The sequence below is a fragment of the Ceratotherium simum genome, chromosome 28 (genome assembly GCF_057802395.1).
Source record: "Ceratotherium simum simum isolate JZ-2026a chromosome 28, ASM5780239v1, whole genome shotgun sequence".
NCBI lineage: Eukaryota > Metazoa > Chordata > Mammalia > Perissodactyla > Rhinocerotidae > Ceratotherium > Ceratotherium simum.
The window spans coordinates 6,336,932-6,363,845 of record NC_141927.1 but is presented as its reverse complement, the minus strand read 5'-3'; the positions used below and the strand labels follow the sequence as shown (position 1 = coordinate 6,363,845).

General features: G+C 37.4%; 1 protein-coding gene across 1 annotated transcript in view; it reads right to left on the bottom strand.

Moving 5' to 3' along the window:
- The window catches only part of AGPAT5 (1-acylglycerol-3-phosphate O-acyltransferase 5), a 57,763-nt gene that overhangs the window by 26,868 nt on the left and 3,981 nt on the right, over positions 1-26,914 (bottom strand). Inside the window, exons 2-5 of the mRNA XM_004440579.3 lie at positions 19,368-19,437; positions 16,806-16,921; positions 12,365-12,454; positions 7,203-7,293 (exon numbers count right to left, since the gene is read on the bottom strand). Coding sequence (XP_004440636.1) covers positions 7,203-7,293; positions 12,365-12,454; positions 16,806-16,921; positions 19,368-19,437 — 367 coding nt within the window. The remainder of the gene's footprint in view (positions 1-7,202; positions 7,294-12,364; positions 12,455-16,805; positions 16,922-19,367; positions 19,438-26,914) is intronic.

Here is a 26,914-nt window from a genome sequence, read left to right as displayed (position 1 = left end):
CTCTGTGAGCACACAGAGGAAAGGTCATATGAGGACACAGCAAGAAGGTGGCTGCTGGCAAGCCAGGAAGAGGGCCCTCACCAGAAACCTACCCCCGGCACCCTGATCTTGGACTTTCAGCCTCCAGAACTGTGAGAAAATGAATGTCTGTTGTTTAAGCCAGTAATACCCAGTCTGTGGTATTTTGTTATGGCAGCCCAAGGTGACTAATACAGGCCCTAAAACCTGGAGTGAAATTACAACTCTGAATAAATCTAACAGTAAATAAATCTATTTGCATATAAACTTATTTTTACCCAATTGAAAAAAGTATGCCAATATTGACATAAAAATATACACACATATATAAAGATAAGTTTTACAAAAGAAATCAGGAGTACTTCAAAACTAAAACACACAATTTTATGTTATTCTTCACACAAACAATAATCTGGAGGGCCGGCCCCATGGCTTAGCGGTTAAGTGCGTGCGCTCCGCTGCCGGCGGCCCGGGGTTCGGATCCCGGGTGCGCACCGAGGCACCACTCCTCCAGCCATGCTGAGGCCGCGTCCCACATACAGCAACTAGAAGGATGTGCAGCTATGACAGACAACTATGTACTGGGGCTTTGGGGGAAAAATAAATAAATAAAATCTTTAAAAAAAAAAAAAAAAAAAAAAAACAATAATCTGGGATTATATTCATTCTATCATGCAAATCTTTTACACCTCAACAAATAACTAGTGATTTGCCCATGACAAGATATAATTGTGTAATTTTCTCTTGCTTAACATATTTAAAACTTAATGAATTAGTCCATCATACATTAAAATAGAATTGCAAGAGGCAACATTGTTGAAAAATACCACACTCAAGTTTTTAGAAGTCTGATCACACTGTAAAGTAAGACCTGCATCTCAGTCAGCTGGACTCCTCTTGCTGAGTCATGCTTGGGCCCTCCCTACCACTGACCAGGAATACCCTCCACTTTCTCACTTGTCTGCCTTCTCCCCCACACCAAATCACCAGGTCAGGACCTCCTGACATTTCCACTCTCAGGGCCGTGCTCATGCCTTTCTTTCCTACTGACAGGCAACCCTCCCCTATGACCGCAACTTTACCAACTCACATTCCTCACAGCCCAGCCTGAGGGCTTTTTCCTCCACCGAGGCCTCACTGAACCCACAAGGAGAAGTAATTTAACCTCAAGTGTCCTTTGCTTATTCTTTTCTTATCATATTCTAGTTTAAAGTCACTATTTATGTAAAAATCTTTTCTCACTATCACTGAGGTAGGCAGCCTCTAAAATGCCCAATAACCCCCGTCTCCTAGTATTCACATCCTTGTGAAATCCTTTCCCCTTGAGTGTGGGCAGGACCCAGTGACTTGCTTCCAGCAAACAATATGGCAAAAGTGAGGGATGTCACTTCTAAAATCAGGTTGCAAGAGGACTGTGACTTTCATCTTGCTCACCCTAGTCTGTGCTCTCACTGTCACCACTTCTCCTTCCTTCTCTCCTCGCCCCCTCTCTCTGATCCATAGCTCTAGGCGAGCAAGCTGTCATGTAACTCGGTAACTCTACCGAGAAGCCCAAGTGGCAAGAAATGGACTGTCCAGCCAACAGCCAGCCAGGACCTGAGGCCTGTCAATGGCCACGTGAGTGAGCTTGGAAGTGGATCCTCCCCAGGGGAGCCACAAAATGACTACAGCCCCAGCAGACACCTTGACTCGAACCGGTGAGAGACCCTGAGCAAGAGCCCCCATCTAAATACACCAGGGGTCCTGACCCATGTAAACTGTGAGATAATAAATGTTTGCTGTTTTAAGCCACTAAGATTTAACATAATTTGTTAGTTGTCAACAGACAACAAATACAATTGTTTCCTCTCTCCTATTAAATTATAAACCCCTAGAAGACAATATAGCTAGTGGTACCACCTTAGCAGAATGTTTTACATATTAGAAATTTAATAAAGATTTGTTAATATTTAAAAGTAGGATACTATACTATATTAAAACCAAAATCAGCACAGACTGTGAGGATCTAAAGCACTCTAGTAAGTCTCTCCCACGTTCAACCCTCTGTTCAACTCATAAAAACCACAAGTATTTCAAGATGTGATGGATTATTTAATGAGGACAAAATGCCTCAGATTTTATAATACACATGAAAAATAATGAGGAAAACAATTCCCCAAATGTTAAGTTCATTGTTTCCTTTTCATTTTGTCTAACCTAAAATTGTAATTCCTCAACAGAATTAGAGTGAATATAAGAGATGACACATAAGAGTAACTGAAAATGTATATAGTTTAAGGCCTATACTCCAGTTTATCAAGACTCCCACAACTGATCCATCTATAAACTGTTTTAGGCTTCAAAGAGTAAAATACACATTTTGTTAAAGTCAGAGCTCAGCTAGCTAGAATCTTTAAAGAAGGAATAATTCTAGAGAGCCAAAATTTTCTGGAAACCCAAGAATTTACCCCATGAAAACCCAAAATTTTATTTACCAATTTTAGATCCTTGTTTTCTTTCTAAAATATATAAAATTAGAAAACAGCTCAATAAACAAAATCAGATATCTTTACAATAAACTTTTCTGAGACTAATACATAAATGTGAACTGTAACTTACTAATGGAAGGATACAAAATGCAATATTCTCTCAACCCATTTGCACATGAAACCCTTTTTTTCAAAACATCTTGTGGTCTCAGTTGTAGTAGACAATTTTAGAAAAATGGAATTAAGACAATGATTTCTTAAACAAAACATAATGAATGAATTAAAAAGAATACTGTTAAATGACTTCAACTATGGAATAAGCTCTAGATTTATTCCTAGACTACTACACCTAGTACTCCATGCCTTCCATGATTGAGACCCATCCCAACCTCACACACTGAATTCCTACAACTCTTCTTCACTCACCTTTTGCTTAAAAACATCAACACTTTGCTTACCTCACATAGCCCATTCATTCATAACCCCATGTCTTTGATATTGTTGTTTCTTATACCTAGAATTCCCTCCTCTTGCTGCATATGTGGGTCCTAATCCTAAATTTCAGATGTCGTCTCCTCTTTGCAGTCATCCAGACACCCTGCGTGTCATTTAGTTCTTTCTTCCCTCAACTCCTACAGCATATTATGTATGCTTCTCACATCTCATTCACTTTATACGTCATATGCATGTGGTCTTACCCACTATCTGGATAAGGACTCATGTCTGCTCCATAATAAGTATTTCTTAAAGGAATGTAGTTACAAGATATGAGCCTTGTCTGCCTTTTACAAAGTAGCCCAAATGGTAATGATTTGAGTTCTTATATCGTTTTTCTTTTTAATGCAAGAATCTTTATTTTATCTTTAATTTTGAAAAAAATATATGTCACCAGGTATAGAAGACGAGGCTGGCTATTATTTTGTTTTAGTATATTGCAAACATCATAATGTTTGTTTCTATTCTTGCTTTTGACAAGTTCTATAAGTCAAGTGTCTGTCTAACTGCTGCTCATTTGAGGCATTTTATTTTTCCAGACCCCTTCGTTTTTTTAATTTCCCCATTATGTTTGGTGTTCTTCTGTTCCTTTATATTGTGTGTACAAGGAGATTCATTTTAATTTATCTTGCTTGGGATTAACTGAGCATTTTGGATCTGAGGATTGGTACCTTTCATCAGTTCCAAAACCTTCCAAACAATTACAACTTCACATATTGAATATGCCTCTCTCATCTCCCTGGAACTCTAATCAACGAATGTCAGAACTCTGACTATATCCTCCATACCTCTTATGCTCTTATCTCTATTTTTCTTCTTTTTCTCCTTGCAGGGTATGTTCTAGATAATTTCTTCTGATGCATTTTCCAGTTCAACAACTTTTTGTTGTGTCCAACCTGTTGCCAAATATGTGCAATGTTTTTTTTTCAATTTATTTAAAACAAAAAACAAACAAGAACAGTTCACCCATTTCTACCCCTGCCACCTCTGGCGACCACCAATCTGTTCTCTGCATCTAAGAGCTTAGTTTTTTTTTTTTAATACAGGTATACCTCGTTTTATTGCACTTCACTTTATCCCACTTTGCAGATATTGCGTTTTTTACAAGATTTTCCGCCAGCAAAAAAGATCACGACTCGCTGAAGGCTCAGATGATGGTTAGCATTTTTTAGCAATAAAGTATTTAATTAAGGTATGTACATTATTTTTTTAGACACAAGGCTATTGCACACTTAATAGACTACAGTACAGTGTAAACATAACTTTTACATGCACTGGGAAAGCAAATAATTCATATGACTCACTGTATTGCAATATTCACTTTATTGCGGTGGTCTGAAACCAAACTGTTAATATCTCCAAGGTAGCTCTGTATATACATATTTTTAGATTCCACATATAAGAGAGATCAAATGGTATCTATCTTTCTCTATCTGACTTATTTCACTTAGCATAATGCCCTCAAGGTTCATCCATATTGTGGTAAAGATTTCCTTCTTTTAATGGCTGAATAACATTGCAGAGTGTGTGTGTGTGTCTGTGTTAAAAAACACCACATTTTCTTTATCCATTAATCCATCAATGGACACTTAGGTTATTTCCCTATCTTGTCTATTGTAAATAATGCTGCAGTGAACATGGGGGTGCATATATCTTTTCAAATTAGTGTTATCATTTTCTTTGGATAAACACCCAGAAGTGGAATTGCTCAATCACACGGTAGGATCTATTTTTAATTTTTTAAGGAATCTCCACACTGTTTTCCATAGTGGGTGCACCAATTTACATTCCCACCACATCCCTTTTCTCCACATCCTCACCAACACTTCTTATTTCTTATGTCCAGTTTTATTAGTCCTTCTGTCTTATCCCTCAGTATCAGCTATCAATTTTTGCCATTATCAACAGATTTACCTGTAGTAGTTCCTCTCCTCCACTCCCCAAGTTAGCAGTAATGACTTATTAAATATATATTACATACCAGGCTTTCTATAAACATGTCACTGCACCTCACAAAAGCCCTGTGAAAGAGATATTATGATCCCTGGTTTACAAATAAGGAAACAGACCGAAAGAAATAATTTGTCTAAGATTATATAACTGATACGTGCTTGGGAATGCAGCCCAAGGCTAGTGGTAATGTCCATCTAAAACTAAATACTGGCTCAAGAGTGATATTCAATATATACCATGAGAAAACGCTGAAAAGAACTTTGAAGAGAGAGGCCTAGCTACTCCCAGCACTCACAGCCAACGCAAGCAGGGCATGAGACATGTTAGTAAAGGCATCTTGGACCTTCGAGCCCCAGTCAAGCTCCCACCTAAATGCACCGAGATGAGAGGCTGCAGCTGACCACGTGCAACACAGACGAGCCGTCCCTGCTGAGCCTGACCACAGTGCAGAACTGTGAGCAAATAAAGCGCTGTCACTGTTTAAAGTCGCGAGGTTCTCGGGTGGCTTCTTACACACAACAGATAATGGAAACAAGAAGTAATTAGATTTTAAAGTATGGCAGTAATTGTGGGGATGGAGAGAAAGAAACTCTAGATTTTGCTGATGTTTGGATGGGTAAAAGGAAAGAGTCTAGGATGACTCCCAGGTTTTAGACTGAATGATGTAGTTACTAAGACAGGAAATATGAGCATGTGACTGCAAAGATAAATTCTATCTTTGACATATTGAGTTTGAGGCATGCCTTTGGGTCAGTCAAGAAGCTCTCTATTGGGCAACCGTACATACAGGTCTAGGGTTAGGCAGGGAGATACGGATGGAAGAAAGCTCTCTGTGAGTCATCAGCAGTCAAATAAGTGGTGGCTGAAGCTATGGATTTAGATGAAGGCCTCTGTGAAAAGCACAGAAAGGAAAATGAATCAAAGACCAGAGTCAGACACTGGAAACAACATATGAAACAGGAAAGAATGAAGCAGAAGAGAAGGTTAGAAAGGAGACTAAGCAGGAATCACCAAAGAGCTGGGAAGAAAATGAAGACTAGAGCTACAGACGTCTAGGGAGAAAATTTCAATAAGAAAGTATCAAGAGGGCCGGCCCCGTGGCTTAGCGGTTAAGTGCATGCGCTCCGCTGCTGGCAGCCCAGGTTCAGATCCCGGGCGCGCACCTACGCACCACTTCTCTGGCCATGCTGAGGCCGAGTCCCACATACAGCAACTAGAAGGATGTGCAACTATGACATACAACTATCTACTGGGGCTTTGGGGGTAACAAATAAATAAATAAATAAAAATTAAAAAAAAAAAAAAGTATCAAGAATTTCATATCAGATCTAAAATTAAAAAAAATTAAAAATCCATTTCCTCTGACGCACTAGTCCCACTTCGAATGCTCACTAGCCACATGTGGGCAGAAGCCACCACTTTTGTCAGAGCAGACACAGAACATTACTATTACTGCAGAACATTCTCTTAGACAGCACTGCACAGACTGTGACACAACGTCGTCTGCAAGTCATCTGTTCAGCAAGAGCCTGCTGATCAATGTATGGAGACCACACACTAATTCACAGCCAGTCTTCAAGGACACCTTTTAGAGCACAGCAGAGCCACCGTTTTCTGTTTACTTCCCAATTTGGTTAAAATGAATAGCTTGTCAGTGTATCACTTATCCAGTTTTCTAAAATACGGATATTAAGAACATTCCCATCATTGGGGAGATTAATAGCTTCCAAGTACTGTGAACCAACTTTGTGTTATATTTTCCAATAGGAACTTCACATATCTTCTAATTTAATTCTTATACAGAGTTAGGTATACCTTGAGGCATATATTTTTTAAGAGATGAGGAAACTGAAGCTCAGTAACATTAGGCAACTTGCAACCATAGCGCTAATAAATGTCGGAGTCTGGATTTCAGCTGCAGTCTGTCAGCCTGCAGAACAGAAACTCTTTCCATCACACAGAACCCACATTGTAGAAAAAGGTCTATCAACATAGTCATCACCTAGATAGATTTTAACTAAATCCACAGCACTGGAACATATATTTGAGCAAGTACTTGAATTTAATCTTTCAGACATACGAAATAATATGCATTAATTAATGAGAAGAAACTTCATTTCCTAAGAGATAACACACATTCATTCAAGGAATGAATACAACCATTCATTTCAATTGTTGTAAAACATAAATATCTTCTCCAGGAAGAAAAATTTAAAACTCATTATTTTTAAAAAATATTTTTTCAAATGCAGTCAAATTTTTACTTACCTTCTTGAGCAGCAAATGTTTGACTAGCTGAAATGACTTTTGTTAGTTCTGGATTATACCTTGTTCCCTCTGGAAAAATCACAAGATACATCTGTGGTGCATAAAGAAAATTTGGTTTATTTTGTGTGAGTTTTTCTGTTATTGTTGTTAATTTACCAACGCTAATCCTGTTAAAGCTAAGAGAGTATTTCCTACAGGGATTCATTTACATACGACTTTCATTTCAAGCACAGCAACCAAAATGCAAAAATTCACTTAAGTCATAACATAGCATGGCCTATATTTAAAGTGCAGTCCCACTTTCACTGGTAGGTCAATCACTAAGAATCTAACAACATTTCTAATTACATGCTAATATTTACTAAGTAAAAATTTGGCCATGAAATGCTAACTCATACAAAGCCCCAATTAATTAATTAAAGGTTTTTTCCCCCTAAGAGTCTGCAAAATGACATTTTAAAAAGGTACAAATTTTAGAAATCAATGTCCCTAAGTATCAATACTAAACGTACATCACATTTGAGAAAAACTAAATATAAATATCAAAATTTCCACAATATAAAGGGTAATAAGTGCTCACACTACACAAGATACACAGTATGCCTATTTTATAGAGCCCCCTTAATGCATTTTAAATGACTCAATTTATAAGCAGCTTCATAAATTGAAATAATGTACTTAGAAATAAAGGAGAATATCAAGCTGGATGTTTGCTAAGTAATCAATTAGTCTAAGATTTTACATTTATCTACTTGGGAAAGTAAAAACAGAAACAGTAAAACTATACAGTAAAAAACTCCTGACTTTAGAACTGAGTTATAAAAACTATCCCAACATGTTTAATTGATAGTCAAAAGACAAAAATAAGACATTCCTATCAAATCTTTTGAAATACAAACATAATATAGGAAACAAAGGGATAGAAGGAGCTCATGGAAGAAAATTATGTTCACCTTACCCATCCTCACCAGATCCTAGATAACACCGTCTACCTACACATCCAGGACAGAAGCATTCCCTTATCTGAATAACCTATGATTGTTAGAATCCTACTTAATGAACCTATGTGAGAGTTCAAATTTTTTCATTACACAAACTTATGATTAATCTCTTCCAAAGTTTCTTCTGAAAAACTGGTATACTGATGGCTCTGCAATTTTGCATTTTTAGCTTCCAAGCAAAAATATAAGCTTTTCATTCATTAGAACCCACTATCTTTGCCTAACTCAGAAATTAATAGGTTTTGTTATGTATGTTTATATTCAATAATGAAGATTAGTCAGAGTGGTCGAGAAAATGTAAAAAGCTGGGTAAAATTAAGAAAAACATTAAGAATTTCTTATTATATTCCAGCAACTAGAAGAAAGAAGAAGAAAAATATTAAAATTAGTTCAAAAACCACAAATTCATTCTGATGAGAATACATTTGAAATCAGTAAAGTTTATATTCGAAGCCAAGAAAGCAATTACGGATGATTATTGCTTTTAGCTCAAGTATTTATAAACAAAATGATTCATGATATGAATGGTTAATAATAACTCATCTGGTATTATTTTCTGTCCCTTAGATGTTTCATTTAAGAAGACTGATGGTCAGCCAGAAAGCAGGAATGAGTATTCACTCAGGGTTTATTCAAGAAGTAGTTCTTATGCACCTATTATGTGCCAGGTATTATACATAGGATAACAAAACAGATATGGTTTTTGAAGACAAATGAGGAAAAAGTACATTAAACAAATAAAAAATACATATAGTTACACATCATAAGACTATGAAGAAAAAGAACAAGGTGTTATGAAGGAGGACGACAAGAGGGAAATAAGAATGGATGAAGGGACTAAGACCTAAAGAACAGCAGAAGGATGAGTGCTCATTCTTTCCCCAACAGATCAGGAAGAAGGCAGGACGTCCACTCTCACCAGTTCTATTCAAGGCTGTACTGGAGGTTCTAGCCAGGGCAATTAGGCAAGAAAGAAATAAAAGGCATCCAGATTAAAAAGAAAGAAGTAAAACTGTATTTATACACAAATGACATGATTTTCTATATAGGAAATCCTAAGGAATATTTTTTAAAAGTTACTAGATAATAAGTAAGTTTAGCAAGGTTACAGGATAAAGTCAATATATAAAAATCAATCCTTATGTCTAGCTGCTATCAACAATCAGAAACTAAAATAAAAACAACAATGCCATCTACAACAGCATCAAAAAATATAAAATTCAGAATTTCACATTTTGGCAAATTTGGATAAATTTGGCAAAAGATATGTAAACCTATACACTGAAAAACTACAAAACAGTGCTGAGAGAAATTAAAGAAGACCTAAATAAACAGAAATATAGAACATGTTCATAGATTCAAAGTTTCAATATTGTTATGGTATCAATTCCTCCTATATCGATCTACAAATTAAATACAATACAAATCAAAAGCCCAGCAACCATTTATGTAGAAATTGACACGCTGATTCTATAATTTATCTGGAAATGCAAAGGACCTAAAATAGCCAAAACAACTTTGAAAAAGAACTAATTTAGAAGACTTAACTACACCAGATTTCAAAACGTATTATAACCAAGAATAATCAAGACACTATAGTATTGGCCTGGGGACACACACACAGATCAACGGAACAGAATAAACTGTCCAGAGATATACCCATATATATGCAGTCAACTTATCTCAAACAACGGGGAAAAGGATAACCTCTTCAATAAGTGGTGGCAAATGTTCATATTTAAAAATATGAACCTTGACCTTACACCATATACAATGACGAACTCAAAATGAATATAGACCTAAACGTAAAACTAAAACTATAAAACTTCCAGAAGAAAACATAGGAGAAAATCTTAATAACTTTGAGGTTGGCAAAGACTTCTAAAATAGGACACAAAAAGTAGAAATTATGAGAGAAAAATCAATAAATTGGACTTAAGCAAAATTAAAAACTTTTGTTCTTCAAGACACTGTTATGAATATAAAAAGGCAAGTCACAGATGCAAAGACTTGCACAGGAATATTCTGAGGAGTTTTTAGTATTTTCAATAGCCCCAAACTGGAACAAGTTTTGGTATATTCATACAACAACATGCTACTCAGCAGTAAAAAGAAAAAAACTATTAATACATACAGTAATATGAATGAATCTCAAAATAATTATGCTGAGTGGAAGAAGCCAGGTCCACTCTCAAAAAGAGAGTCCAAACTGTATGATTCCATTTATATAAAATTCTAGAAAATACAAACTAATCTATAGTGACAGAAAGCAGATCACAGAAAGTGACTGCCTTGGGATAGAAGAGGCAGAAAGATACACGAGGAAACTTTTACAGGTAATAGATATGTTCATTATCTTGATTGTGGTGATGGTTTGAAAAGCACAGTAACAGAGATGAAGAATGCCCCTGACCGGCTCATCAGGAGACCAGGCAAAGCCAAGGCAAGAATCAGTGAACCTGAAGACAGGTCAACAGAAATTACCCAAATGGTAACACAAAAAGAAAAAAGAGTGAAAAAACAGAACAAAACAAAAACAGAAAAAAGCATTCAAGAGCTGTGGAACAAGGTCAAAAGGCCCACAACACACGCACCTGGAGGAGAGAGAAGGGGTAGAAATAACATTTGAAGAAACAATGGCCAAGGATGTTCCAAAATTACTGACAGACACCAAACCACAGACTCAAGCTCAGGGAAGACCTACCAGGATAAACACAGAGGGCAAAAAAAGATTACACTCATATGTGAATACTTACACTGCTGAAAACCAGAAGCTGACGACAGCAGCCAGAGAAAAGACGTACAGCACCAGAGCAGAGCTTCTCAACCTCGGCACTATCGACAACTGTCTTACCAGGGGGCAAGCAAAGGGAAACTGCGTCTAAAATACTAAAATTCACGTAAAACAGAGACAGTATGCCTTTGTCTGACTTATACTCGGCCTACAGCGAATACTCGAGAAACCTCACGGCAGTTATCTGCCTGTGGTGACTGCTGGCTGGAGAGGAGAGGTGTGATGGACTCTTTAACGTGTAAACGATTGCTTGAAAAGAAAGTAAATATACTTACTACCAATCTATTCTTTCTTATAGAGATCAATAAACAATGACCCCGATTCTGCCAAAACATACCAAACTGTTTCACACTAAGACCCTTTCAAAAGGCTATGCTGTGCTCTCAAGGGTGAGCACTAACAGGATAAAGGGGCACTGTCCATCTCATTACATTCTACTCCAGGTCATCCCAAAACAGGATGCAATTTCGTAAGGTAAAAACAACCAGAGAACGTTTATAAGTCAAAAACTTGAACATTAGGGCACTTCAACAGCTGATGGTGGAAAAGTCTTACTCATATATGAGCTCTGGCTGCCATCTATGAGCCCTGGTGAGGAGCAGAAAAGAAGAGAAGAGAGAGGAAAGTGGAGAAAGAGGGCAAGAGAGAGGAAGAGGACAGAGGGGACAAGAAAGGAAAAAAAGAAAGGAACTTGTGCCCGTGAGCCAAGTTTCAGAACAACGGGACAGAAAACCATGCAGTGTACTGAACAAAGCTCAAGGAGTCACTGCAGGCAGGCTGCCCTGTCCCGGAGGGAGCCTGGGGGGGAAGTCATCTGGCAGCAATTAGCATTCTTCAAAGAGAATATTAAGATTCCTTTTTGGGGAGCAAAGTTTTATAAAATAATATTTACAATGAATGATTCTTTGTAGATATTTGTACTATTTTGGGCTTTTCAAATAATTCAATATGTACAAGAAATCCAAATTTATACTAAGAGACAGAAAACAGTTGTTTCTTGTAAAACTACATCTGGTACTAAAGACGAGGAGTTAGAGGAGCTCTTAAGTAGCTGACGTGTAAGGTTACGAGTGCAGTTCTGTTTTCTATTTATAGACTAAAGAAACGAAAGGTTCTTCTTTTTATTCCTCTTGAAGGTCAATATTGACACAACCACCAGCAAAGCCGAACTGTCTGCAGTGATCTTTCTGATGGCTAAAAAGAACTGCTCACCTCTATTTAGAAGGTTTTATTGCCTCTACAAAACTGTAAATTATTTATTATGCATGGGATAATACATTTTCAAAAAGATTCTTAAATTCTAATTTGATTCTTAAATTAAAAAATGAGAGTTGTAAGGAAAATAATAAAAATGAGCGTAATCTTACTGGAGTTCCTGCGTTCATGTACCTCTGCAGCTTGTTCCTCATTTCCTTTTCATTAAATTTGGCACTTCGCTTCACATAGATTCCGCCATGCTGCCACATAAAAAAAATTGGGGGAGAAAAGTATTTACTATTAAAATACCCAATGGCTGGTCAGCAAAAAGGTAACTTTACTCCTAAAGAGTTGTAGAATAAAATTACATTTTAGAAATTAAACTATATTTAATACAGTCAAATACTAGTATCTAAAGAACATTTAGCTGAAAATTCTGTTTCAACATAATTCAAACAAAACTGCATGCTGCACTGTACTGAAAAATACATGAACATTTAGTTTCGTTGACAGTTAAAATAAAAGTGCTTGCTTTCTTAAAAATACATTTTTTAAAATCAAAAACACAATCAATCAGATGGATCTTAGCTCCCAATTTCTCTACTGACTTATTACAGAATCACTAAAAAGTGTCCTTAAAATGTCAACACTCGCAATCTTTGGGGATTTTAAAAACTGACCCAACTAGATATTTATGTAGCACTGGTATGGACTTAATCGTGTTCCCCCCAATTTGTTTGCTGAAGCTCTAACCCCCAGTGTGATGGTATCCGGAGATGAGGCCTTTCGGGGGGTTAATTAAGGTTAAATGAGGACATAAGGGTGGGCTAGTGCCATATAAGAAGAGGCGATTAGGACACATACGTGTTTGCAGAGAGGGAAGACACAGGGAGAAGGCGGCCAACTGCAAGCCAAGGAGAGAGGCCTCAGGAGAAACCAACCCTGCTGACACTCTGATCTGGGACTTCCAGCCTCCAGAACTGTGAGGAAATACAGTTCTGGTGGTTAAGCCACCCAGTCTGTAGTATTTTGTTATGGCAGCTCTAGAAGACTAACACAGGTACTTTCATAAAAATTCAGGTATCCTTAATTAAACTTCATCACTTCACTGAAACTTTGCATCTGGTCAGCATGTTATTTGCACTCCTCTGTGCTAACGCGAACTCCTCTGTAAAATATACCAACTGGTGGACTTTGATTTTGTCTTAGTCAAGAATATGAGTAAAAAGAAAATGGACACAGAGAAGCAAGGAAATAGACAGTATAGAGGAGAGGAGAAGAGGTGGCCTTCCAATCTGATCGTGGTTCCTCCCACATGAACTGGCTTGCCTCAGTGCAGAGAAGAAACTCACAGCGTTCTACAGAATGCCTGTCACTGTTTACCCAATAGAGAGGACTGATGAGAATAGGTTCATTCTTTACCATCTCTTCAGTTAAAAGCCACAGAATGCATACACTGCAATGTAAAATGTCCCCAAGCTTTAAGAGACATTATGTCTGTTCTTTACACACTATTTCTTCCCTGTCATTTAACTTGTTTATTAAAAGTCTATTTTAATTCAAAAACATCTGGGTTCTTTCCCAGGTATATGGAAGCTACAGGAGGGAAGCCCAGGTATCTTTCCTTAAGGAACTTACTGATTAATTCCACTGACTTATTATGTGTATACATATGTATAAATATGTATACAAGTATGCTATAAAGAGAATTTGGTAAGTGTTACAATAAAAATAGCCAAACATAAAAGCAGGACAGAGGAAAGAGAGTAACTGGTAGGCTTAGGAACGGTTTCATGATGGCATCTGAACTGGACCTCAAAGGCAGGGTAGAAAGGGTATTTATCCTAAACTAAAGGAACAGCTTGAAGAAGGATAGGGAGATGAGAAACAGATTAAGGCCAGAAACAGAAAGGTAGATTACAGGGAGATAAATCATGGTAGATCATGAATGTCATGCAAGGGAATTGGGACTTAATGCAGTTGGGAAACACACAAGTTTGAGCAGATTAGTGGCTTGACCAAATTTATGGTTTGAGAAGCAAATAAAGTGTTTTGAAGGCTGAAGGTGGAAATTGCCAATTCTATCCAAATTTCATTACAGCTCATCAGCACCTCTCGGCACCACTAGGAGTTTGGGTAGGTGGTGAGCACACCCACATTGTTTTGATTCTCTTTCTCAGAGAAACAGGAGAACAGGGCACTTCTGTTCAGTCAAAAACTAAAGTAAAATTCATGGGGCCTTGACGTCACACTTTGTAGTCAGCAGGGCACAAACTAGGCTACAAAGTAACCCTGGCTGAAGCTCCAATCAACTTTAGGAGCCTCAAGAGTAATTCTACAGTGTCAGTTTGGTCTGAAGTGAGTAAAACAGACAGACCAAAAAACTTCCAAGGTTGATGATGAGAGCTTAATGTTCTCAAAAAAGATCCAAGAGCCCCAGTCTACTCTTTGCAATAACTCCCCAGATCATTCCTTAAACGGTTTAATTCTACCAATCCCCCAAATCAGGCATCCTTCTAAGGACTCTGAATTGTTAATTCTACCAATCCCCCAAATCAGGCATCCTTCTAAGGGCTCTGAATTGTTAAGACTAATCTTCAAATATTTCATAAAACTGCTGTGATTTTTTTGAGAACTCAGCCTGTCTTGGGCTAGAGAAGGTCAAGAAGGGGAAGACAGAGAAAGGATCCTGGTAAAATGGAAATGAAGGAAAAAAGGAAATTGAGACACAAAGTCCCTGACTGGGAACTTTGGGTATAAATTGCCTTTTTATTCAAAAGGTGCTCTGATTTCCTGTTCCTTTAGAATTCCAAAACATTATAGAACCTATTCACGAATATTCTTCCCTCCACATAAAAAAACTTTACCTCACTCAAACTCCTGGTCATGGGAGAACATGCTTTAGCAACAAAGTCTCAGATAAACCACATTTCTTTGCTCTAGTACTTCTAAACTTCAAGCCTTCCTCAAGTTGCCTTAATTATTGAGTGATTATATTTGCTATAAAATCATTTAAACTTTATAGGTATGTTCATCATTTTATAAGAGGGTCTAATGAAGTCCAAAATACTCTGTTTTAAATGTTGCTGAAGTATAATAGTGACTTTTGTGTCTAAAACAATTAAGGGAGAAGTAATAAACACAAGCAAAAATGTAAAAATACAACCACTGGGAGAAAAAAAAAATCTCTTTCAGTAAAGACAAGAATAGCATTTTTAATTCATACATTATTTAATACTCAACTGTGACCTACTTAAAATACCATCAGCTTTACTACACAAGAATATAAAAAGATGCACAGTTATAAATAACATCAGTGATTAAATGAGAGGTCAGTCACAGCTGTTATACATATCTCTAGTTATCTTCACAGGGTTTAAATAAGCAAAAGCTCTCCACTGCACTTTTTTTTTGTTAATTTAACACAACAGTAAGGTTCCCAAGACACCTGCTTTTGGTTGACTGGTGGGGGGAGCATGCAGAACTCTGTTATGTATTCTAAAGTCAAACTACACCTTACAATGTTCACAGCTGGCCATTTGGAAATGCTTAGTTTTCTGAATATCTGTACATTAACATGTATTTGTCTATATATATAAAATACTTAGTATTTTATAAATACAATAGTTACAAGAAATACAAAACTTGAAAGTCTGTTTCCTCATATTTTGCTTGTAAATAACTAGCTGTGAACAGCATTATTTCCGCTTCATACAAATTGTGAACAAGTCCTTTTAAAAGAAAAATTCACTTCTTGACGTAAGTCCACTACTTCATAATCTATTCCATTTTTTATATGAACCCAGTAGTTTAAAATACTTTTCATCAAAATATATACGAATTTTATTTTCCTTTAAAAGACTCTGGAAAAGAGGAAAAGAGTATTCAAGCCTTCTGACTTCAAACACAACATAACACTCCATCATTCGACCTACGGGTAACATGAATTGGGGGTCCTGCTATCTTTTATTCATGAGATGACTCTCAGATTTACATATTGTCAGAGCTCACCATAACTTTAGCCTTTCTTCTTTAGTCAATTATGAAAATCTTATTAACAAGCATGTCTTCCACACAAATTTCACACTTAATACTTAAAAAATAACGTCAGATAATTTATTTAGAAAAGGCATAGAAAAAATCTAGTAATCCCCTTCTGAATATAAAAGAGCCTGTTACACAGAGTTTCATGACCTGATGGTTATTATATAATTTTAAAGGGCATTTTGGAAAATAACATATATTGAATACTCATTACATACCTGACACTCACGCTAAGTACTTTATATGTATAGCTCACTTTTCTTTATATCCTACAGATCATAATTACTTTTACTATTAGTTTCTTAAGGTAATCGTCTATCAAATTCTATGCCTTTAAATTTTCCTATTTGCTTGATTTTTGTACATTTGCATTTTTGCTATTTAACTGGGTTATCAGACATGTACACAAATACACACCACTGAAAATCCCAAATAAAATTACTTCAATTTAGAATAAACTATTAATCCCATAAAAATAAACCAAAAACCCCCATACATATAAGTGTATTTTCAATGTTCAAATCTAAAATTTTTATAAGCTACATCTATATAATGAAAAAAAGTTACCTGAGAAAAATAACACCCATACAGTGGAAGCCACTTTAACCCGTCTTTCAGCACGTAGCGCACGTGCCCAAGAGCGTTCTGCCTGATGGCCAGAATGTCCGCGATAATCCAGTCGACTGCAAAGACAGAACCCATTAGTGCACAAATGACCCATACGTGAGGTCCAGCATCCTTCAGAGACAGAGAAGGCCTCTTCACAAGACCGTACTAAGAATATGCTCTGAAAAAATTATTAGAATTTTAAAATTACCTTAGATCAACCACATTTAAACAATATAAATTCTGGCTTTTTTTTCTGTGAGGAAGACGTTGCCAATCCTCCTCTTTTTTCTGAGGAAGATTGGCCCTGGGCTAACATCCGTGCCCATCTTCCTCTACTTTATATGGGACGCCGCCACAGCATGGCTTGACAAGCGGTGCATCGGTGTGTGCCAGGGATCCGAACCTGCGAACCCTGGGCCTCGGAAGCGAAGCTCACGCGCACACTTAACCACTACACCACCGGGCCGGCCCCTAAATTCTGGTTTTTTATTTGTTTTCTGTTGGTGGGGTTTTTTTTCTTTTTGCATTTCTTGAAAGGCTTTTTATTTCAGGGATAAAATGCAAAAGCCACAAACCATCGAAGTGATCCAAAAGCAGCATGAACCAGGAAGAAAACAAGCTTCTCTAACTCCCAAATCCTGAAGGCTGCCTGGTGTGGGACCTGTACTAGGAAGTCACAGGCACTCAGAGGTCAGGGAGGGGGCTGTGGAAGTGGTTTTCTGCACTGAGAAATGTAACTTTTTCAGGTCAGCTGGGGGCTGACTGTAGGGCTGACACTTCCCATATTATCTTCCAGTTCCAAACACAAGTAGAAGAATTTTAAAAATCTGTTTTCTTCCAAATGATTTCCCAAAAGCCCTCACTTGGAAGTAATGTACACAAAGGCCACACATACATAGTATGCACACAAATGATAGCAGTGGACGCTATTTCATTATTACTGTTCCTACTACTACCACCTCCAGCAATGCTCACAGAACTTATTCCACATATTCACTCTAGTACCACAGCTCTGTCAATAGAACAGTATTTCCATCGAAACATAGAAAAAGGAAAATTGGCAGGGAACCTGAACAAGAGAGCATCCTGTTAAACAGAAAGAAAACTAAACGAAATTAACCAGTGGCTCAACATAAAGGGAATTTGGCTCTCATAGGCCACTCCCTGCCCTGGTCCCATAAATCATTTTTATTTGGATATTGGAACCCCGGTAGAAATATGCCATCAACAACAGGACAGGAATAGCACGACTGTGTTAATAGTAAAAAACCCAGTATGTCTGGAGGAACAACAGTCAAAACACAGGAAGAAGTCAGGCTGCTTTACAGGCCAGAGGTGGGGGCAGGCACTGACTGTAGGACTGGTTGCTCTGCTCAAGGCAAATGTAACTAAGTCAAATAGACTGAACCTGTCACGTTAATAAAGTTAGGGAAACACACAGACACATCAAAATTCCTATCAACCCTTTGTAGCATCAACTCTTGTCCTATAAAACTGAATATATCATTAATAAGCTAAATTGATAAAAATGCATTTCAACTTCTTTTACTTGTTTTACCTTATCTGTGGCATAGGTAGTAATAAAAGCAACAAAATCATGAAGAGACAGAGTTGACAGAAGGAAGATAAAGGAAAGCCAGAGACCTAAGTGATTTTTCCATTAAGATATTATCATTGATCAGATTGTTTCTAGCTTTGAACATCTGGGTACCATACTTTTTAAAGTCATAGAAATAGAATTTAGGAAGTGTACATCAAACGCAGTTATAGGTTTGAAAAAATTATGAAGTGGGATTTTTTTTGAACTGAATTATTTGGAGAACTAAAAAGTATCTTAACCAATGTCAGTTTCTTGGTTTTGATACTATACAGTAGTTCATGTAACATGTCACCATTGGGAGAAACGTAGTGAAAGGGTCATGGGACTCTGTACTATTTTTGCAAGTTCTTGTGAATCTAAAATTATTTCAAAATGAAGTTTCTTAAAACAGTACCTTAACCTAATTTAAAGTATATAAAGTATATACTGCACATAATCAAAGTCTTCTATGATTCCTCTGATAGAGGAGCAAGCTATAATTAAACCAAAACATCTGAAGAGGCAAAGGGAGCTGCAGACATTAGAAATTAACACCATGTTTAGGAAATGAGTACTAACTTATTGTACCACCTTTCTGCAGTTTAACAGTGAAACATATAAAATGTATATACACTTTGACCCAGCAATTCCACTTCCAGAAACACAACTTACAAAAGGAAGAATGCATAGACTATTTAAGGAGCTATTCAAAGAAACAAAAGAAGGTAAGTTCAGGAAAATTCAGTTTTCACCTTCCTGACTTTCCAAAAAGTAAAATCACAAAACTGCAAGGTCACGTATAATATCTGCACAGAAAATTCATGTTTTAACAATAAGAACAAAAAAATTCCATTTAAATATATAAGAATATATATATTCTTACTTTGAATGCCCATGTACTTTCTGTAGACAAACCTGTTTCATGCAAAGGAAATACAAACCTGTGCTTTGATGATTTGCTAAATATATTATATTTTCTTTATTTTTTGGCAAATCTCCATACAGCAATATCTAAAAGATAATACAAAAAGAAACATTATTTTGATATTTTAAAACACATACTACTGTAACATGCAAGAAATTGACAAATATATGATGTTATGAATATTTCCACCCCTGATGAACAAAAATTAGATTTCTCTTAGAAGCCTCAGAGACCATAAATGGCAAATGTTTACAAAGTAGTTAACTGTAGGGTAAATTAATGGTCATAAAGTGAAAGAGCATAACCAATACCCTCATGAGAAAAATACAAGTGTTTAATGACTGCTTACAATCTCTGAAACACTATTCATAAGATATATCTTCCTTCAAAGAGCCTACAGCATAGTGGAAGAGACAGGAATACATAGAATAACTGAAATGAGACATAATGCAAACATTATGAAAACACAGTACACTTTATTTTACAGCACTGTCAACTGCAGAGCAGAAGCAGTGTTCATTAGGTGCAGTTTCAGCAGACGAGATCAGGGAAGAATGTTCATGAACAGATGAACAAAGGAACAGAAGCGGCAGCAACCGAGGCCTGTTGGGGTACACCGAGTCATGTCACGGCCAAAACACTGGCTGCACGCGGAGTTCGTGAGCTGGAGCAAGGAGACCAGAAGGGAGATATGAACCAGAACGTAAGAAGTCTCCTTGAGTATCAAGTTAAAGATTAAAACTTTATTCTGTGAGTCATTGGGAAACAGGGTTCCATGATCAGGACTCTATATCTCTATAAAGAACAGAGGGAGTTCAGGACAAGGGTGACTTCTGGGAAGAGGGGGAGCTGTGAGACAGGAGGGGTTCACATGAGGTTTCAGCTCCAGCAGTCATGCGGTCTCTCTTAAACTGGGTGGTGGGTACATACTTGCTTGTTATATGAGTCTGTCTGTAGTTTTGTATGTCTTCAATATTTCCTAAGTTACTTAAAGAAATTAGAAGTATATTTTTAAAGATTTCAAAAGAAATGACTGCTAACAGTGGTATTTTTTTATTCAGGGCATTTTTGTTTCTGCATCTTGTCACCATGGATTATGCAAGATTATGAACTAGCTAAGGCTTTTTAGATCTACCTTTTAGACATCCACTGTGATTATCTTTTGGTCTCAACACTACTCATTAATATCTTAACAACGGAAGAAAGAAAAGGACAGGAAGCCAACATCTCTGTAGATAAACGGAATTAGGTAACAAAGTTCTTGTGGCCAGGGACTCAGACTGAGGTTTCTATAACCTTCCTTAGAAAACTATACAGTGCTATGCATGTAATATGTGTTTACATATGTGCTCAATAATTTTTTATTAATAAATTTTATCAGTACCCCAAAAACCCCAAACCAATAGTTTGATCTGCGCAGGGTTAAAAGTGGAGTTCTGGCTTGTGAGCAATCCCCATTCTCTTTTACCCATCAGCCAGAATTGCTTCGAGACCACTGGGTATGGTGCACCGAGTTGAAAGTACTGCAGCTACACAACAGAGTACTTCTGGCTTAACTTCTTTGGATAGGATATTCACATTTAAAGGCTGTGGTTTAATTGATTCAACCTGAATACCACTCTTTGGCGACCTGCCTGCCCCCAAGCTGAAGGCAATATTTGAACCATCTAAGAGACTCTCCTCTCCCTTTCTTGCTCTGAGCTTGATTATGAGACCGCCAGGCTGCAGCCTTTGAAGGTAAATGACAAATAAGCTATTAAAAGGCATTTTTTACTTTGATTGTGATAATCATTTCATAATGTATACATATATCAAAATATCACGATGCATACCTTAAATATATACCATTTTTTATTTGTCAAAAATAAATAATTTTTAATATAAAATAGACATTTTTCACAGGATTACAGTATCACAGAAAACATAGCACTGCAAATTTTATCTTTTATAAAACTGAATATATATCTCATTTTAAAATAAAATAAGCATGGCGAGGGCGGAAAGGAAACCACAAAACCAAGCATAATGATCTAAAGTCACGATAAGACACTCAATACAGGCACTGGTACAGGAACGACGCCTGGCCGTTCTCTGGTCCAGCTCTCTGACTGCACACAGAAGCAAGCTGAGGTATATACAAACCAAGGAGCCTTGTTCAATGACTCATGATCAGTTAATGGCACCACCAGCTCAAGAAGATCCCACACCTCCACTTTTTGGCTTAATCCATTTAGTATACCATGCTGACCTTAAAATGCCACAATTTTCTACTTTTGTTTGCAGACATAAACATAACCCAAAAAGCTTTGTAGGAAAGGCCGTCTCTGCAATTCCTATAAGGCTCACCAATTTTCCCCACTCCTAAATGGCTTCCAAACAACTGACATGTTCAATATATTGTTTGATTAACTCAGTAACAAAGTTAAACATGCTCAGTATTTAAAACAGATCTTCAATGGTAGCTAGAGTAAGTAAGATAAGTAATTGATTCAATGAACTGAGCAAAACAGATGGAGAAAATGTAGTTCTACTGCTAGATCACTTAGACAGGAACAAAATCCTAATTCACAACCATTGAAGGGAAAATAAATACACAGTTCACACTTTTACATATGCATAGTATCTCAATGAAATAAAAGCTATTTCCAAGGGAAATGCAAAAGATGGTAAGCCTTTGACAACATAATTTAGGATCTCAAAGTAGATATTTGGATTGATTGCCTCTTATTTAAGTTTTTTCATTTGTCACTATAAATTGGAATTCAACAGAAGTAAGAAGTTAGAAAAGAGTAGCCCATCATATTTAAAATTTTTAAAGCTCTAAAAGCAAAGTAAGTGAAATGATGACCTGCAAATCTTACTGTAATAGTTGCAAATCATTATTAAGTACTTCGAATAAACATCCATTAACCAAGAAAGGACTGTGTAATTACAATGTGCATGGATCAAATATATGCAGTTTTTAAGGCCCTTCGCTTGATTTATTTCCAAAGCTTCCAGGAAAAAGCATTTTACTCTATCTTAAATTTCTTCCATTCATTGAAGTGAAAAGGTTATTTGTTTTTAAATTTACTAACATGGAGGGAAAGAAACAGTTTTCATTTCAGAATGCAGATTCTCAAAACACTTAATAAGACAGTTATTACTATCATATTAACAAGTACATGATTAATAAGATAGCTGTAGTGTTTTCTAAATTTAAAAAAAATGTTCATAAGAACTACAAAATACCCACACATATAAATTATTAAACTATTATGATTACCTACAAGCACTGTCTCATTGGAATCATCTTAAATCGGGTTTTCCTCAAATTCCCCTCCTCACTGAAGCCTTCCTGCCTTCTAACCCAGACCGCAGGATTAATCACCCCCCCTTTTGCCCAAGGACAAGCCCCATTCACACTCCATCAAGGACACCTTGTGCATACTTATTTACAAGTCATAGCCCCCTTAAGGCCTGTAAGCTCCTCAGTAGCCAGGACTTCATCATTTTTCTACCCCAAGCCTAGTACCCAGATGGTTTTCAACAGATGTTTACCGAGTCATTAAGCTGCACGTTTATTTTTCACAAGAGGATAAAACTATACCTTATTTTCAACAGTAAGAGGTTTTGGAATAAACGTAAGTAAAATACTTTAAATGCACCAGTGACTTTTTAAAGGCGTCATTCTGTGAATCTTCTAGTATGTATATTTCAAATCACATTAATCACTTTTTCTGCAGGTAATTTGTTCCTTCAAAACAAGGCACATGAAAAACATATGACTTTTTTTGTTTTTCCTAATTCTTTAAGTAATTTTAGTCTCATCATAATTGTTCAATATTAGGATCATCCATTTTTTAAAATTCATCTAAAGTCCCTTTAGAGAAAAAGAACAATTTTATCTTTTGATTTTATTAATTCAGAAGCAGACAATAGAAATGCTTTTTGAATAATTATCTTCACTGCAACTGACACACTAGTTACTATTCCACTTTAGTCAAACTTGTTTCTCTTGCACAAACTGGCTCTCAGAAGGCAGCTTGAATTTAGAGGCAGACTACTTTCACCTCACCTTCATCACATCTTATGAAAGATAAAGTAATCACGTGTTTAGCACAGGAGAGGATCCAACTAACAAGGCCACAGGGATATAAATATACAGCACTCTTTCTTTGTGAAAAATATCGTCTTCCTTGATCTCAATAATATCCATTTTCTTTCAGCATGCAAAATGAAACATGATTTTTTTTTTAAAACTTCTTTCATTGTCCGTAAATATAGATGATGCTGTTGAAGGGGATCAGAATATGCCAACTCAAAATGTGCCTCTTTGGTACAAGGATTATTTTGAGCTGAAGGTAACTGAGAAACAGCACACACAGGAAGAGCTCTCTGCTCTATTCCTTTCTGCCTAAAGGCAGGGCACAAACTTCCCTTTGTAAAGGCGACATTAATTTCTATTCCTAAAGGTGTTCCCTTCTAAAGACCAGGAAGATTAGAAACAGCACTGAGATGAGTCTGCATAGCAAACCTTACCACAATTGCCTAGTGACCTTCCCATAATTTGCCAGCGCTAAGGGCCCAAACCCCCTTTTCCTCTGTCTAGTCACGTCTCCACAATTTACTGCCCTCTCTTAAAATGATAAACTCCCAAGCTGCATCTTTTGGTTTTCATTTCTTTTCTGTGAGGCCCCAGTGCACATAAAAATATTAACATCAATAAAATTTGTATGATTTTTCTCCTGTTAATTTGGCTTTTGTCAGTTTAATCTGCAGGCCCCAACAATGAATCAAAGAGGGTAGAAGAAAAGTTTTTCCTCCTCTATACTGCAACATAATGGTCACTAAGAGCACAGGCTTCCAAGTATTTGATTAAAAACATTTTTTTTTCTTTCAACGGGTACCTGCCCCCAGGTGGGGATGGGGCCGAGGGAGAAAAAGCAAGCAAGCACAAGGCCGGGGGCTTTGGTGTGGCTGTTGGGGTGGACATAGGTCGGTACCATCAGGAAGAAGAGCCCCGCTCTGAGCATCCTGACCTCGAGACGGCTGCTGGACGCCAAAGTGGAGCCTCAGAGCCAGGTGGTGCACGTGGTCAGTCAGACAAGCGCCCTGGGGAGCTCTGGGTCAGAGAGAGACAGGACCTGTGGGACACCAGAGTCAGAGGGAGGAGGCGTCTGCCAAGGGCAGGTGGGGGTCTGCTGTGTCCAGGCTGTGGTGAGACAAGAAGTTTTATTAAAAGCAAATTGCTTATTCAAAAGCTATCGTGGAACAACTTGATCGTTTTAATTTTCTCACTATATGAAACTCAAACTTCATTTTTAGGCAAGGTTAACTGTGACTTCAGTAGACAGAAATACAGAAAGATTTTGTCACGCAGACTAGTTTCCACTTAGTCAGTCGACTGTTTCTAGCTGTCTCAATTGGGACAGACACATTTACAGAACTGGCTGTGCTTAAGCCTTCTCTGCGAGCAGCTTGGATTTAAATCTTAGTCCATCACCTTACTACCTATGTGAACTTGAGCAAAAGGACCTAACTTTTCCACACCTATTTCTTCACCTGTAAAATGAGTGTAGTATTAGTAATTACTCCTCATAGGGCTGTGGTGAAGTGAGACTACGTAAGCCCCTTCACACAATGCCTGGAGCATAGTAACCATCCAAAAAATTGTTAACTGTTATTATTATTATCCAATAAAGTGAATAAGAAAACCAGCTATCTAGTATCTTTCTAAAAAGTCTCTTGATTATGTAGAAATGCAGCTAGAAGGAATTTCAGTTTCAATAAGTTTGTATATATAATTTACACTCTGTGATGTTTATAATCATTTGAAATGAATTTTTAAATGTATTTTTATGCCAATGAAATATATCACCAATTAACCAGTACAAAATTTCCACTGTAATGCATACAACAACTATGGTCTAGGGGCCAGCCTGGTGGTGTAGTGGTTAAGTTTGGGCGCTCCGCTTTGGCGGCCCAGGGTTCACTGGTTTGGATCCTGGACCCAGACCTACAAACCACTTATCAAGACACACTTTGCCAGGCGTCCCACATATGAAGTAGAGGAAGATGGGCAGGGATGTTAGCCCAGGGCCAATCCTCCTCAGCAAAAAGAGGAAGATTGGCAACAGATATTAGGTCAGGGCTAATCTTCCTCACCAAAAAAAAACCTATGGTCTTTTCCTGCCCAATTTGAGACATTTCAAAGAACTGGAAAATCATGATGCCTCTTTGAAACAAGGTCAAAATATAAACACAGTCATTTGTCTAATACTCAGTATGAAAAATAATTATCACGCAACATTTCAACGGAACCTTACAAAACACAAAGCTTTCTTATACATTTGCCATACTGCCTCTTGGTATTGTCCTAACTTTCCAGGGTGTGTTTTTTCTGAGTATCTATGAGGTACCAGTCATTGACCTAGGCAGCTTCACATACTATCTCCTTTAGTCTTCAGAATAACATGACAATAAGTATTCCCTTTAAAGATGAGAATATTGATTTGAGAAGCTGATTTATTCAAGCTGACACATAGCGTGGCAGAGGACTAGAAATTACACTGAAGTTTCTCATGCCAAGATCCAAAAACCTTTCAACTGTAACAAAACTATTCTCTGCAAAAATTCCAGGAGCCAACCCCGTGGCGTAGCGTTTAAGTTCACGTGTTGTGCTTCGGCGGCCCCGGGTTCACTGGTTCGGATCCTGGGCACGGATCTACTCACCACTCATCAAGCCATGCTGAGGCAGTGTCCCACATAGAGCAACCAGAAGGATGTACAACTATGAGATACAACTATCTACTGGGGTTTTGGGGAGGGAAAAAAAGAAAGGAAAAAAGGAGGAAGATTGGTAATGGATGTAAGCTCAGGGCCAATCTTCCGCAAAAAAATTAAAAAAATACATAAAAAATGTCAAATGAGAAGGCTTCCCATATATTGGAAGCCTATGTAATTTTTTCACTTTGAATATTAACCAAAGGAGACAAGAAACTTGTGAGAAAAAAATTAAAAACTGATATAAAGAGATTTTCCTACAGAAATACAAATTGAGAATGGGAGCAAAGCAATATGCAAGGGCACAAAGAGCTGGCGTTCACTGCACGGCGCCTCACTCAGAGGAACCACCTGCCGGTCTACGCACAACCACCCTCCCCGCTAAGCAGCCGCTCGGATTCAACTGCACTCCTGTATCTCCTCAGCTCTTTGCTCATTTCTTTATTTCGTAACTTATCTCATTATACAGCTTTTTTTTTAATTTAGATTTTATTTGTTTATTTTTTCCCCCCACAGCCCCAGTAGACAGCTGTATGTCATAGCTGTACATCCTTCTAGTTGCTGTACGTGGGACACGGCCTCAGCATGGCCGGAGAAGTGGTGTGTCAGTGCATGCCTGGGATCCGAACCCGGGCCGCCAGCAGCGGAGCCTGCGCACTTAACCGCTAAGCCACGGGGCCGGCCCAATATACAGCTTTTTTTTAAAACTGACTTCTTTCTACACTGCTAACTTGTGTGTTATTTGAGGGTAGAGACTATTTTATCGATCTAAATTGCTGGCGCCTACCAGGCGTTTAG